At 34.3% G+C, this 16,646-nt stretch overlaps 1 protein-coding gene across 4 annotated transcripts in view; it reads right to left on the bottom strand.

The window, feature by feature from the left end:
• LOC149785164 (nuclear pore complex protein Nup50-like) overlaps positions 1 to 16,646 on the bottom strand; it is a 50,659-nt gene that overhangs the window by 16,071 nt on the left and 17,942 nt on the right. For all 4 annotated transcript variants that reach the window (XM_089978953.1, XM_089978956.1, XM_089978954.1 and 1 more), the window contains exons 3-6: positions 14,634 to 14,717; positions 10,673 to 11,180; positions 7,891 to 8,067; positions 2,629 to 2,701 (exon numbers count right to left, since the gene is read on the bottom strand). In XM_089978953.1, the coding sequence (XP_089835079.1) occupies positions 2,629 to 2,701; positions 7,891 to 8,067; positions 10,673 to 11,180; positions 14,634 to 14,717 (842 nt within the window). The remainder of the gene's footprint in view (positions 1 to 2,628; positions 2,702 to 7,890; positions 8,068 to 10,672; positions 11,181 to 14,633; positions 14,718 to 16,646) is intronic.

The raw sequence follows: 16,646 nt of genomic DNA, 5'->3' as shown, positions 1-16,646 counted from the left end.
GGGATATAACAGCTTCAGTAACATAACAAAAACAGGTGAGAGTTACCTTAATGTTGATAAAGACTTTGGTACTAGCAGAGATTGAGCCAACCATACAGTTTTAATTCTCTACCATCAACAGTGCATATGAAATGAGCTTAAAATACAAAATCGCAGCAAGGTCACAGGAGCACAAAATAGAGGTCGAATAGTCATATTTTTGTAATAAGGATTATTACAGATCAAGATGTACTGACCAAGTTCCATGACAAAAGCTTGGAAAGCACATTTAGCAAGCAAAAACCTTAATGGTCAACATAAAATCTTTCATCCATGCCAGTAAAATGAGAAATACTGGTCAAAGCGACTTTCTTTTGTTGCAAGGGTCTGGTAAAAACAGAAATGTATACGGTGAACAGTTTCATGATTCCAGCATCAACATGTCTTAGAAATAAACTTCAAACATAAAATACAGTCAGTGAAATGTGAAATATAAGCTATTGTGACCAAGTTTGCACTCAAAGAAATAAATCTCCTTACCAAGTTCCATGATTCTTGGAAAACTAATATACATGTACCTAAATCTATTAGGAATTTAAAAAGTCTCCCATCTTTCATATATGCCAAAATTTATACTTCTCATATTTAATATACATTATACATAATCTACTTTTAAAGTATATATTTAAGCACATCATTTTTTTCTTACTGACAGCAACTGAACAAAAAAATCAACATATTTTAATTCACAGGGTGGTGATGGTCAAATTATCTCTTTCTTCACTGTTTTCAGTTACAACTGGCATGTATTAATTTCAAAGACAAATCCAGCATAGGCTTCCATGCATAACAAGAAAAACAGCAGAGGATGTATATAAATGTGTGACCCACACTGATTTTGGGCCAATGTGGGCACAAGGAGAATACAATTTTATCGCAGATTTTAAATTTTTGCAAGAACTGCCCAACTGTGCATTCTACATGCAATCCATCATATGTGCAAACTCTGAAATATGTGGACGATGACATTAATGTTGAATGTAGTACAACAGCTAATCTCTCATATGTACAGCTCTATGCTAAGTGTAGTACAACAGCTCATCTCTCATATGTACAGCTCTATGTTGAGTGTAGTACAACAGCTCACCTCTCATAAGTACAGCTGTGTGCTGAGTGTAGTACAACAGCTCATCTTATATTTACAGCTTTATGCTGTGTAGTACAACAGCTCACCTCATATTTACAGCTCTAAGCTGAGTGCAGTATAACATTCGTCTCTTGTATGTACAGCTCTATGCTGAGTGCAGTACAACAGCTCATTTCTCATATGTAAAGCTCTATACTGAGTGTAGTACAACAGCTCATCTCTCTTAAGTACAGCTGTGTGCTGAGTGTAGTACAACAGCTCACCTCTCATATGTACAGCTCTATGCTGAGTGTAGTACAACAGCTCACCTCTCATATGTACAGCTCTATGCGGTACTAGGACAAAATGGTAGCGGACAAAATGGTAAGAACAAAATGGTGCCGACAAAATGTTAAGTGGACATAATGGTATTGGACAAATTGGTATGGATAAAATGGTGCCGACAAAATGGTATGGATAAAATGGTATGGAACAAAATGGTACTAGGATTAAATGGTATAGACAAAATGGTACGACTACAATTTTATTAATACGAAATGTAAAAAACAAACAGACAAATTTATTTTTGAAAGCAAGAAAGAGCATGGAAGCGTGACACAAACAATAAATCAAGTTATTCCTAGGCTTCATGGTAAATGCTTAATTTCAATGTCAGAAAACCAGTTTGATGAAGGTCATCATAAAGTTAATTTTAGTTGTCTGATTTAAAAATGAGACTAACATAAACTCTATTTCAGATGATAGGAATAACCATTGTCCATTAGTTTATGTATGGGCTGAATGCACAGGTATATTGACATAAATTGCTTTTAGGTAATGGAAGACTGATTTTGTTGATTTCAAAATTGTTGCAAATTTTTTCAGTCATTAAAATTGCATTGAATTACTATTTGGTATCGTTGCATTTTGTAGATTTGGCATAAGTTATTTGCAGTTTCACTTGAGTTTTTTTAAATAAAATACAATTAACATTTCCGAAGTTACAAGAATTTAATAAAATTCATTTGTATTGGTTTCTTTTTCGGTTAGTTTATGGATGCGTGAATATATTATTATAATAATAACATTTAAATTTTATTATGATTTTATGTAATTATTATTTTCATTAGCAAGCAAAATTCTAATATATGTACTATATGTCCCATACCATTTTGTATGCAACATTTTATCCACACCATTCTGACTATACCATTTAATCCTAGTACCATTTTGTCCCATACCATTTTGTCTGTACCATTTTGTCTGCACCATTTTATCCATACCAATTTGTCCAATACAATTATGTCCACTTCACATTTTGTCCATCCCATTTTGTCCGCTACCATTTTGTTCGGCCACCCTCTATGCTGAGTGTAGTACAACAGCTCACCTCTCATAATTACAGCTCTCTCAGCTAACAATAAATGATTAACTAAACAAACATAAGGATCACAATATGTCCAAAGAATAACATACTGATCACAAAGATATGCACTAAGAAAAACATGGAATATAAACTATACCGCTTTGAATACAAAGATCCTTCCTCCTGAACTTCCATTACTTCTGGCTTTGGTGGGACATACTCTTCATCATCTGAAATTTTAAATAAACAAATGTTCAACACTGGTTATCACCCATTACTTGATGTGCCAGATTGTAAAGAATATTAAAATACATTTCTGGCGTCAGGACTGAACTAAAATTTCCATTACTGTAGTATAAGATAATATTCTGGTGAACCACTAAATACACCATGTTATGAATATCAACAATAATTACTATAGGTTTAATGTTAGGCCTTTGCTTTATTACAGTGGCCTGATAAATTTCATTATCCAGCCAAACTTAGTTAAAGAAGTCTAGTGTTTAAATAAAAACTTATCATATGACTGATATAAACTTTCACATAAAACTATGGTACTAGTAACCGCTTTTATCATAAAACATGGATGGTATTTACTTATAATTAGAAAGTGCAGATTTCATTTGCAAGTTGCGAATTACGATTCTTAATGGTTCAAACAATCCAAGAATTGTTTTCCAAGGAGTATTTATTACAATGGAAAATGAACTTGCTTTTTTGATCACTGCATAAATAGGTACATATGTGGGGGGGAAAAAACGTAATGAGCATACCACTAGAGCAAACTGATGCTATTTCATCTAGTAACCACCAAAGTCATGTCATTTATTCTACTCAACTTTAACCCAGAGTATGTATTCAACTCTTCATTATTGGGGGGGGGGATGTGCAAATAACAGCAATTCTCAATATTTAAAAAGTGTTGTTTTATTTAATTTTAAAGTTTTGAATTCTTTAACATAAATTAAAAGAGATTTGGGAGAAACTCTTGGAGCTCATCAAGAAATCTGAGGACTCTTCAAGGGTAAATCCAATTTCATTTTTTTTAAATTTAAGTTTTCAAGGAAACCCCTAAATTTGTCACCAAAATAAAGATGAGTAGGAAACACATGTTGAAAGCTATTTCTGAATAGATCTGAAAACACCAAATCCCAGGTGATCTTTCAATAACATACTGCCTAGTTGTGTTAGAAACATCATTTTTCACTGACTATTTGGCTTGCGCATGAGCAGAAGGGTAAGAGTTCTCTTTTTTTGTGCAAACGGAGCCATTAGGTTTGTATCGAGACCACTCTTTATTCCAAATGCCCATCTTATCCTACTTTTTGCAAAGGTTCATCTGTCTGTTTGCAGTTTATACTGGGTTGCTTTAGATCTGAGATCAAAAAGTCTAAAATCCGGACACAAAATCGGATCCTGACCACGGGCCGATTTTGGGTTTTAAAAAAATCAGGTCCAAAAAATGAGGTTTTTCCCTCTGTATTTTGTCGTGCAACTAGAAATTCCAGATTATTTGGTATCACTGTAGAGCTACATCTGTCTACCTGTCTATAATACCACCCACTTTAGTGTATCGTGCATGACCATGACGCTACAGAGCTCAGCAGTAGGTTACTACCTCCTGCCACGTTAACTCGTCGCTAGGGGTTAATGTGTTAACAATTCTTATTTTTCTTCCTGTTCCACTCTGTTAAGGCTATATTTAAATCAAAATACTTAACAATGTCACCATAAATCTGTTGATTGTTTTCTGAACTTAATCTGTTCCTTATCTGTGTATGGATATTGCTTTCTGCAGAAAACCTCCTTTTGCAGTTTGCTGTCTGCTGGGGCACATGCATAGCTACTTTTGCTAGCTTATCCAGCTTCTTTCTTCTGGTTGTCCTGTAAAATTTTTAAAGCTCAAAGGCACTGTCTCCTGGCTATCTCTGCTATAAATAGATTGTCCATTAACATGAATTTCAGCCAAAGTTTCGCTTTCTTGGATCAGTGCTTTTCTGAACTCTATGCCAGATTTTTCTGGTTTTCCATAATGTTGTATTAGCATTTTAAATCCATCATTGCCATTGCTTTCTTGGTCAGATGGTGTTATTTTGTTAAAAAATACATGTATCCTCACTTTTTCATTTCTTTATAGATTCTTATTTACTAAATTTATCTTAACCCTTAAAGAGGTATATAGTTTTGCAGCACAAAATCCATCAGTGCTGAATTTGTGTGTGTGTGTGTGTGATTTGGATTTTTAACATAGCTTTAACAATGTTTTAGTCATATCGCTACGATGTCTGCAGTGTGGCATTTTATAGTGATGTTTAGCACTGGGGCATCAAGCTGCAGACATGTAGCACGATGTCCCACCCAGTCACATTATCTTGACACCAGGCCAACCAGTCCTAACACTAACCTCTTAATGCTGAGCACCAAGTGAGGCAATGGTTAGTACCATTTTTATATGTCTTTGAAATGACTTGGTCTGGGATCAAACCCACAATCTCCCGCATCCGAGGCAAACGCTCTAACCACTAGGCCATCGGAGTGGTCAGTGTTGAATTGTTTGAGAATAAAAGTAAAAATTGCACTCTACCTATAATTTGCCTGTGATTTAATTAGTCCTGGTATTTCAAAATTACTGTCATCATCACCATCACTGGCCTGTATTTGCCAAATGAAATCATCATCTGAAGATGACCCATGTCAACTATTAAAAAATGTTTGGGGTAGATACAGTTGTACATACCGAACAAAAAGTAGCTTCTGGCTTTTGTACAAGTTTTGTTTTAGTTTCATTTAGCAATTGTCTTCTTATTCATATGTTATTTTCTTGTTTAACTTGTACTTTATTAAGCATAAGCTGAACACATCATTTCTATTAATAATGACTTGTATATCACCAGAAATCAATAAGCCACGTAACTGCTATTTTAATGAATCATAGAAGACAATGTAACACTTCTATATTTCCTGTGGTTGCCTGGGCTGAGATTTTCTCATTTCACATGAATGTGCATACAGCTGCTTGAGTTTGAGTAAGATTTTGTCATTGTGACTCAACATGACCTTTCACGCACTCTGGATGAGAAAACAAAAAGTTTCTCTTTCAAACACGACCAATAAAAATGTGTACTTTCATTTATGCTGGTGAGTTGTATTGCTTTAATCATGATGTATTTTTCATGGTGCAAACTTCTAAAAAAAATGAGGAAATCCCAAGGGCAGCCAAATGTGATCAAAAAGCGTAATTGCCAATTCTCTAAAATCGATCTCTAATTGCACAGACTGCTTTTATTATGTGGCTTCATATTAGATATTCCTGTTTATTGTGAATCCTTCGTATTAATTCTATGGTCATTGCAAATATTGTCAGCATGTTCATTTTGATTGTTGCAGCAATGCTGGCTCATTTGATTTTCAATCTATTAAATTTTTGTAGCTTTTCATTCATTTATGTTAAATTTGACCAAGTTGGACTACTAAACCAAACTAGAAAAAATTAAAAAATAAGAAAATCACATTAATAGTATATTAATAACCCAAATACTTCATAAATTCTTAAATATAAAATAAATATAAAATATATTGCTTAGTAGCAATTTACTTATTACCTGACCTGCAGGTCTGAACCCTGACCAAGTCATACCAAAGACTTATAAACATGGTACTAACAGCTACCTTGCCTGGTGCTCAGCATTAAGAGGTTAAAATCAGGATTGGTCGGCCTAGTGTCAGAATAATGTGAATGGGTGGGACATAATGCATCATGTCTGCAGCATGTTAGCAAAAACGATATGGATTACATCAAAAGATATAACAATATGACTAATTTTTTTAAAAGTTATGTTAAAAATCCAAGATATAAACATGTACATAGAGGTTTCTATTGTAAGCATTGCACTGAAAGATTAATGGGATAAATATGAATTTTATAAGGTTTGCTTTATGTGCCATAGAAACCAATTTTATGCAAAAAAAAAAAAAAAATCCCACAACTTAACATTGCATTTCACAGTCCATTTTACAGGTCCAAAATGATTTTTTCACCAAACATTATCTTCTTAATTTTATATTTGGTTTTGTGACAACAACAAACATTTTGATTCACAAGTTAATGTTTCTTCTGAAATATTGGTGCAAAAAATAACACTGAAGATTAAAACCATTGGTAACAAGAACAGTGGAAGACTTCAAAAAATGTTACTCCTTAACTGGTGCTTCATAACAGATTCATGAAACCACTTTGTTGATGACATGAACAACCACAGATAGAGTACAGGCTTCAATAGTGTAGACAAATTCCATGCATATAAAAACTGTCACTCTAAAAGAACCCTAATGAATTAAGAACATTTTCATGCATATCTTGAGTATCTATATTTTTTTTGCAATATATGATGCCACATTATTTTTACCAAATAAACTTCCAAAAGAATTATGACATACATGTCATGATATCCCTTGTACATGTAAGCTAAAATAGTATTGGTTGTAATTGTTAGTCTTAAAATTCATCTTCACTTCCAAAAATTAGTACTGTCACATAATTCTGACATTTAGTCAATTTCCTAAATTAATTGCTGACTTGATATTATCGTGTTTCCAATTTTATCTAAATGATGAAAGCAATAAAAGATAACTATCATACATGAAATGTTTTATGTATTAGTGATATGCTGGGACTTTTTGTTCTAAAATATATGCTGCTTTCAATAATTTGCTCAAAGTGGACCTTGGAAATATTATGTAGCTGAAGAGAAACTATAACAAATTAATACCCAGTACAAAAAGCACTGCTATGAAATATTGTTTAGTGAGAAAGAACACAAAATGTTACTGCTTGGAACAGAACAGTATGCAAATTTTAGCATGTGCATATGTGAAAAGATACATGTATATGCAGTCAGTCAAAAGGGATGTATGATGTAGCTAGGCAACTTGGCTGATGTACACTCTGTCATGTATATGGGTGGTAGGATATTAAAGAAATTTTTTAAAACCTCATACTTTTTCGACATTACACATGTTCAACTATATATCCCAAGCTAAGCCACTGGTAAGTACCACAGACAATGTTACTAATGTGTAGTTTGTACAGATAAAGGTATGAAACTGACACCTTATTTGGTTGGGTTGATGGTGTTTGGGTTTCTCACATCAGTTTGTGTAGTGTCAACTTATGGGGCAAATGCAATAAAACCAGTGAGGAGTATCATAAAACCCAATATGGTTGAAATAAATCTGTGATGGAGTTTCAGATAGACTGAGTGGATATTCACTGTGTTTAGCTAACATCCACCAAATAAAGTGGACATCCACTATTTGCTGTGGACACTTAATCCCATGCCCCTTGTGTAAACACCAATTGTGTTGCGTGGAAATCCTTGATGAATTTACTGTCAATTTGTTTGCAGGCTCTGTGCCTTACCTTGTGCAGATTTTGCCACCAAATCTGATGAAGTAGACTGGCAAGCAGGCATGACAGCAAATGTAAAGCCAGGGAATGATGCAGTGGAAGAAGTCACACTACCTGCTGCTGACAGCTGACCTATGGCATAAGTCAAACCCGTTGTCAACAAGGGTGGTTTATCTGACAAGTCCATCTCTGAAATTTAAATAACTGGTGATTCTATGTCCTAAATTAATTAGCATTCATTTTTTCAACATCTTAAGAATCAAGTCCATCATAATGATCAACAAAGTTACATAGTAGAAACATTATCTCTGCACAAATGCTATAATTCCAACTGTGGGGTGCTGATATTTTTATTAAATCTATAAAATTTAAATGAATCTATATATATATATATAAATTATTAGGGATATTCAACTTAAACATACAGTTCACCAGGAAGGTATTTTTTAAAAAAATATATGCCTGAGTACTATGGTTACTAAAAGTGTTCATATGAAAATTGTACAAAATTCTAAGTTACATCTATGGTAAGTACTCCACATTATAGGTTCCTTCTCTAGGTCCCAAGTACATTTTACTAGAAAAAGCCCCTGAATTCCATGACAACAGTAAGAGAAAGAAGGGATAAACACAATTTATCGTTTATGTTTCATAACAATAGTTAATTTGAAATCAAGGGACAAACAGTTCTTTAATGGACAATATTTACCTTGTTCCAAATGAAAACAGTTTATCCCAAAGGACTGAATTTACTTATCTCCACCTAACATTAGCAACTGATTAATTTTCTTGTCTACCATTTTATTTGTCCCCAACTTAAACCTATGGGAACACTGTGAATATGGTTAAATGAATTTTGGCCAGATTAAAACCAACAAGGAAAGTCATCGTATATGCAAAAATATTTCTGAAGTAGCAGGGATTACTAAAATCAATTAATAATTGGATGATAATGTCACAACAACAGAATAAACAAATAGTCAAAATAAATGTGACAGATTAATTGCTTCAAAGTATAAGACAAGCAAATATGTATTCCCTGCCTACTGTGATCAGGTCAACAAAGTATATAATGATGAAATCTAGATTAGAAAAGGAAAATTAACTAATTAGTGACTTTACTTCAAAAATAAAACCTTGACTGTAATACACAAGATGTTATCAAACAGAGACACATAATACTATGGTTCATCCCTTGACCTCTAACAGCTTTTAAGATAACATGCAGAACAAAAGCAACCATGAAATATGAACTTGTAACTTTGATCTTCGAGATAAGGCCCAAAATTTGGAATGCAACATGTCTTCAACGGACAATGTACAAAATTGCATTCATTTTTTTATCAGCTCATTTGTTATATATAAGGGAAAATGCTACCGAACAACAACACATGACACTTCTAATGAAGATGTATAAGGATAATAGTTACAGAATGGAAACTGAAAATGTTGAACTGTGATATGTACCAAGAAAATTCCTTTTTTCTCAATGTAAAATGACTAGCAATTCCTAATGATTGTGTATAACAAATTTCAATCCTTAATTTCAAACTTTATAAAAACTATTGAGCAGAGTGGAATGTGTGAGGGTACATCCTAAAATATTTAACTATGACCTTGACCTTGAAGACAGGTAAAATGTGGCAGGTAACACATTTTCTAATGATGAATGAGTATATTCAGTTTCATCCCTTAATTTCAAATGGTTTTAAAATTATAGAGAGAAGAAAAGCTGACACAGATGGGCAGAGACAAAGATATGTCCCCTGCCTTTTGCAAAATCCTGGGGGCAAAAATATACAGCTGATTGGGAGGTGCACATGGGAAAGTTTATTTTCAGTCAGGATAAGTCTGTGTATCCTTGTCAACAAGAGTTCCATAAATGGTACTTTACATGCTAGTCATATCAAGTTCTTTTATGGAAACTATTTTTCTTCTTCCAGACTCAGTAACCTTGAAATTTGATTCCAAAACTGATTAGTGTCTTTCTTGTCTCAAATTAATTCTGTCCAGTGGCTGCTCTGGCAGTCCTACCGGCTGTCAGAACAGCACCAATTTCATTCAGGTCCAGCTGGACATGATAGGAAATCTTTTGGGGAAAACCCCATGATGATATGACCATCCATTTACGAGGAATAGCGATAGCATTTTCAAGATGGTTACCGTGGTGGTCATAATGGATGTCTCAGTGACAACATTTTTATTTTGGACCGATTGGAATGAATGTGTGCATAAGGTTTCATGTAGTTTAGGAGTAGCAATAACAAACTTTTGCTATTGGAGAGATGACAGACAACAGGCTATCACATAACCTTTTCTAGTCTATGACTGGTAAAGCAAAGTTATGCAGTTTTTTCATCATGCTTGCATACTCATAAGTTTTACATCTCTTCAGACAAGTGGTAAAAAAAAACAGTTTTGGCTGCATATGGGGGATACATACATATCTAGCTTAAATTTCAAATAGTCCATCATAACTGATAAAACTTGAGGAAAATCATTTACATGTCAAAAAACATTCCATTTAATTTGTCTATCTAATTATGCATACTAACAGTGACAGGCTTCATTTACGTAATTTGAGCTGTTCACTGCGTAAGTGTATTAACAAGGTTTTCATCAAATGTTAAAGTATTTTTAAAAATAAGAACCAACTTGAAACATACAAATTATTTAAATAGCATGAAAATTTATTAAGATCTACATATGCATAGAAACAGGTATTATCCAAAATGTAAGGTCTCTAGTCATCAGAGAATGTCCGAAATATGTTTAAAATGAACAAAATTGTCACCTGATTCTTTTCTTGGCAACAGAACAGACTCTGGTTCAGGTCTTTCTTTGCATGGCAATAGAACGGATTCTGGTCCAGGTGTTTCTTTGCTAGGCAATACAACAGACTCTGGTTCAGATTTTTCTTTGTCCTCTGAAGACACTAATGTTGCTAAATGACTTTCATAATCTTTAAAAACAGGAGTCAATATGCAGTAAGGATTTTTCTGCACATGCTGTTGTATCCAGTCAGTCACACTTTCATTTAATTTTTTCAAACTTTGCAAATAGGCAGATTTCTCTGAGGCACCAGAACCATTCTGGGATTGATTTTTAGTTGTCTGAGTTGTCTCCCCTTTAACTTTCTTGCTTGGGGATAAATCTTTTCCACGAGAACTTATATTTGTGCTAGATAAACTGGCAGTCTTCTCTGGCTGAACAGCACTTCCATTTATGGCAGATGGGGCAGGTGCTTTATTTGATCCAAATGAGAATCCTCCAAATCCAGCAAAGGCCGTATTCCCACCTCCCTATAATAAAAACATGCAAATCTTGAAAGCAACAATAAATATAACAAATTGTTTTCATTCATGACGGACTGGTAATTCTGACCCATGACTATGAATTTGTTAAAGAATCTGTAATCAGTGAAAAATCTAATGTTCAAAAATGAAAAGAAAAGAGAAGTATTTCCTGCCAAAACTGAATGATTCATCTCATCTTTTGAAAATCTTCACTGACAGAAAGATAATAAAAATAAATATTTCTGATGTTACAATAGATTTTGCAATAAAAAAGCTTGCGAACTCTGTTCAATAGGGGTGGCTGGTTATCTTCCTTTAACTTATGTTTACAAAAGTTGGTCAATGTAAACAAATGTGCAACTAAGAAAGTCAAATCACTAAGACTTAAATTTTGTTAAGACTAAAGATCATTAAAGAATATGACTCTGCGTTTGAAATTAATGTGATTTGCTGTCACCAAAACTTTATATTAAGGAATAAACTGGAATAATTCCAACCATAAACAAAACAAAGTAATTTTGTGATGTGCCAGTAGGCAGATTTCATTATTTATGCACATAAAACTTACAAACATGAATGCATTTTAAAGGACACTGATTGCTTGCAACACATGACCGAGATTAAAAGCAAATTCACTGACTTATTCTCTCTTACCTACCATGGTGAGGTCCTAAGTCCACAATAAACAAAATGAATGAGACATTTAAGTGTGTGTGTGTGTGATTTGGATTTTTAATATAGCTTTTAAAATAATTTAGTCATATCGCTATGATGTCTGCAGTGTGGCAGTTCATAGTGATGTCTAGTACTAGGGCAGACATGTAGCATCATGTCCCATCCAGTCATCTTATTTTGACACCAGACCAACCAGTCCTAACACTAACCTGAGGCAGCTGTTAGCACCATTTTTATAAGTCTTTTGTATGACTCAGCCTGGGTTCAAACCAGCAACCTCCTGCATCCAAAGTGAACACTATAACCACTAGGCCACCAGTGCAATCAGACATTTAAGACTGAGCTGACAGTTACTACACTGGCAATGAAAGCAACCAAGTTTCATCACCCTATATTAAACAGCATTAGAGAATTAGCAAAGAAATGGAGTGAAATAAATTGATCAGTGATCTTGACCTAAACGATAAAACCTTCATGGTGAAATACGTGAGATACCATCAAAGCAAGAAGCCTAAGTGTACCATGGTTCATCCCTGTACCTCAAAGTGCATTTAGTATATAAAATAGAAAAAACTTAAAATATTGATCTGTGGCCATGCCTTTGAGAAAAATACCTTCATGTGCACTGCAACACACCTTCTAATATCAACACACCTTCTAGTATCAACACACCTTCTAGTATCAACATACCATTACACTATGCTTCATCCACTTAGGCAATTCCATTTAAACATATATCATACCCAGGGAAGGCACTTTATTAAAAATATATGCCAGGGGACTTGGATTATCCAAAAAGTTCACAAGAAAATACAAATTCTAACTTGCATCTATGGGTTACTATTCTGCATTAAAAGTGCCTTCTCTGGGTCCTATACATATTTGACAGAAAAAGCCCTTATCCGAAAGAGCTGTTAGCAGAAGGGCAAATGTCACAAAACCTAAAATACTGACATGACCTTGACCTTAAAAGCAGAACCCCAATGTATGTGACACACCTAACAGTGATGATGTACAATATACCAAATTTCATCCCCTAAGTCTAAATTGGTTTTAAAGTTCTGATGAAAACAAAATATCAAGCCTTGGCATTCACACTGGAGAAAGCACTCCCAAGGTGGTGCACACTACACCTTCTAGTGATGAGGTACAAGTACACCAAGTTTCATTCCTTAATATCAAATGGCTTTAAATTTATAGAGCTTATAGAGGAAACATGATGAAAATGCAAACTATCGAGACATGACCTTCACATTAAAGACAAGATCTCAATCAGGTGTCTTATGCCTTCTATTAATAATGTACAAGTAAACTAACTTTCGTTCCTTAATTTCATATTGCTTTCAAGTTGTAGAGCAGAAGAAAAATTAATTTAAACATGAAACATGGAACCACGACATTGACCTTGACGATAGCACCAACAATGTGGTATATAACACATCTTCTAGCGATGCTGTATAAGTATACCAAGTTTTATCCTTTGATCTCCAATGGCTGTAAAATTACAGAACAGACAAAAAAGTGTAATGGAAAATGTTAAATAACATGCCAAAAGTGGACCTTAAAGATAGCTCCCCTATGCATTATACAGCACAGCTTCTAGTGATGATGTGTAGGTATAATTAGGTTCATCCCTCAAATGGCTTTAGAGCTATAGAGTCAGGCAAGTTCTAAGCTGTTTTACTTGCACAGAATAAACCCTCATTCAATTAATGAAATATCAAAGTTAATACTGTTAATAACCTATACTGAGCAAATTCAATCATGTGAGAGTCTGTTAATGTGACCCTTTAAACACTAGTTTTAATTAAAAATTCAATCATGTGAGAGGATGTTATTGTGACGCTTTAAACACTAGTTTAAATTACAAATTCTGACCAGCTTGCTTTCCTTCTGTTAAGTGTTTGTCAGTAGTGAAGAATCAGAGTGAAACACTTTCAAGAGGTTCATAAAAACAAATGGAAAATGTAGCAAACGTATGGACTTTCCAAGAACAAAGTTTGCAATATTCAAAACATAACATCCTGTTCATTAAGAATAAACATTGGTCACCTCTAAATCAGAGCCCACCTGATTGGGAAAGTGATTGAAAAATCCACTAGGCTGTCAGAAATGTCTGCTTGTCATTTCAAGTCCAATGCTAAATTTACTTGCCTTGGTGTACACGACTTCCTAGCGATTTCAAGCTCAGTGCATGGATAAACTGTGAATTGCATGCTAAATATATAGACTTCAATTTACAACAAGGACTGATGTTGTAAAAATTTCTTTAGTACATCCATTCTTTTTATCAGTGGTAAAACCAGGCAAATTTTTCCAAGGTAAACCATAAAGAACCAATTAATTTACCTCTATGCAGAACTGTATGTTTTGTTTGTGGGTGAATTCTATGCATGTTTTCTCATTTTCTACACACCTGAATGTATACATTTTAAGTCCCAAAAAAACTTGGGACAGCCACAGCCAATGTTTCATACCATCTACAAAGGCAGTGAACATACAGAATAAAACACCTTTCTGTCACAACTTGGATGAATAAATCTCTCCATTATTTTTTTTTCACCAAACAAACATTTTCAAGAGTTCCTGCTAAATATGAAGGAATTCCTGTTATTTCTGAAAAATGTTTTAATTCTGTCTTCAGAAAGATATGACAATCTTGTTTGTTACAGATTTTACTCCAACAGACACACTGGAACATCATAACATGCATGTTAACAAAATAATATACAGATTTTCAAAAGCTGAAGAAACAACAAAAATACAAGTTAAGTGGATTCTTACCGAATCACCTGGAATTCTTCTCTTTGGTTTGATGAAAACCCTTTCCTTAAGAACATCAGCTGATGCTCTAGAGAATTCTCCTGCCTGAAACAGCCAAAGTCCAGGTCAATATTTAAACATCTGTGAATAATTCATGAACTCAAATTCTCTCCTACTTTCTCAAGTCAATATACAAGGGCCAACCAACAGGCCAATTAAAAACCTGTCTCTCAGTAAAATTTTACCAAACTTTTAACAAAGCTAAATGTTACATAGGACATATCAACCAATTACTAATTATTCCTGTATGCCTCCAGTGATGAGCATATGCTGTGTAACACTATTCATGAATGTGAGGACTAAATTGGCACATCAGTACAATATTGATAATATAGTACCGATTAAAAGTTACTTTATGTTTTTTTGTTGGTTTTAATGGCACTCTTAACACATTATTGGCTATATCATGCCAAGGAAGTAGAAACCAAGTGCCTTTCCCATGGGGACACATCAATGTATCTGACAAAGACTAGCCTAGGCTGGTAATGTAAATTTTGTCAAATTCATTTATAATACAAAAAAACAACAACAGAAAAAGATTCCCTCTGGGACTGGGAATGTACTGGCTGAAAAGAATTTCCTGAAATTCAAGTTACGGCCATTTCTCCTTTTCAACTGATGAATGCTGAAACCACCTCTGTTTATCCTGAGTGACAAGATTTTCAAATTAGCCAATGAGGCAGCCATAATGGATGGAAGACTGGCACCATTTTCATTTAGTTCCAACTAGACATTATGGGAAGTTTTGTGGTGAAAACCCAGTGTTGATATGGCTTTCCATTGTGGCCATACTGGATGCCAGATTGGCACCATTTTCAATTAGTTCCAACTAGACATTATAAGTTTTTAGGTGAAAACCCAATGTTGATATGACTTTCTATCGAGGAGTAGCATTAAGATTGTTAAGGTAGTCAATGTGGTGGCCATATTGGCTATCAGATTAGCACAATTTTTGTTTAACACTCACTAGACACCACAGGAATTCTTCCAGTGAAACCCCATACCAACATGACTTTCTGTTCACTAAAAAGAAACCAATAAGAATTTCTTTATACCTGCTTAGCGACCTGTAAAAGCGTCTTTTTACAGACTTTTAAAACAGCACAATACATTGAGCCTCACCCTAAGTAAGTGTACAGAAGTACACAGAACGCATCTGCCATTATAATTTATAGCCTTGAAAAAATAAATGATTTTGCCTTATCATATCTCAAAGCAAGATAACATATTTCAGTTGAGGAATATATCATCTGTGTATTGATTATTCCTTATTATTATAAGCGCATGTACCCTGACTTAGCAGGGGTTATACATCTATTGTTCATTCCAAGCCCATGTACCCTGACTTAACAAGGGTTATTCATCTATTGATTATTCCTTCTTATCATAAGCCCATGTACCCTGACTTAGCAGGGGTTATACATCTATTGATTGTTCCTTCTTATCATAAGCCCATGTACCCCGACTTAGCAGGGGTTATACATCTATTGTTCATTCCAAGCCCATGTACCCTGACTTAGCAGGGGTTATACATCTATTGTTCATTCCAAGCCCATGTACCCCGACTTAACAAGGGTTATTCATCTATTGATTATTCCTTCTTATCATAAGCCCAGGTACCCTTACTTAGCAGGGGTTATACATGTATTCTGTAATCTTCCCATAGAGCTACTCTGATCGAGGCTCAATGAATTGTGAAGTTTTATGAACTGACCTGGAAGCCAAAGGAGGATCCTCAGTTCCCCACTGCTTTACTCAAGTTATGCTTGAAAAACTTTATTAGCTATGAAGCTATGTGATCAATATCAACAATGTGTATCACTTGGACCTTCTTGGTGCTGATGGTTTACTATTATGGAATTCTCTGTAACCTTTATTCTAAATATGCTCGTGTCAACTGAGAAAATGCAGCTAAAATTGTATGTGCTATGTATTTAATTATATCTGATTTAATTTGTTGTAAGTTTTAAAATC

The sequence above is a fragment of the Sinohyriopsis cumingii genome, chromosome 13 (assembly GCF_028554795.1).
Source record: "Sinohyriopsis cumingii isolate HCF-2022 chromosome 13, ASM2855479v2, whole genome shotgun sequence".
In the NCBI taxonomy this organism is placed as follows: domain Eukaryota; kingdom Metazoa; phylum Mollusca; class Bivalvia; order Unionida; family Unionidae; genus Sinohyriopsis; species Sinohyriopsis cumingii.
Note: the sequence above shows the minus strand (reverse complement) of the source record. Positions and strands in the feature narration are given on the sequence as shown.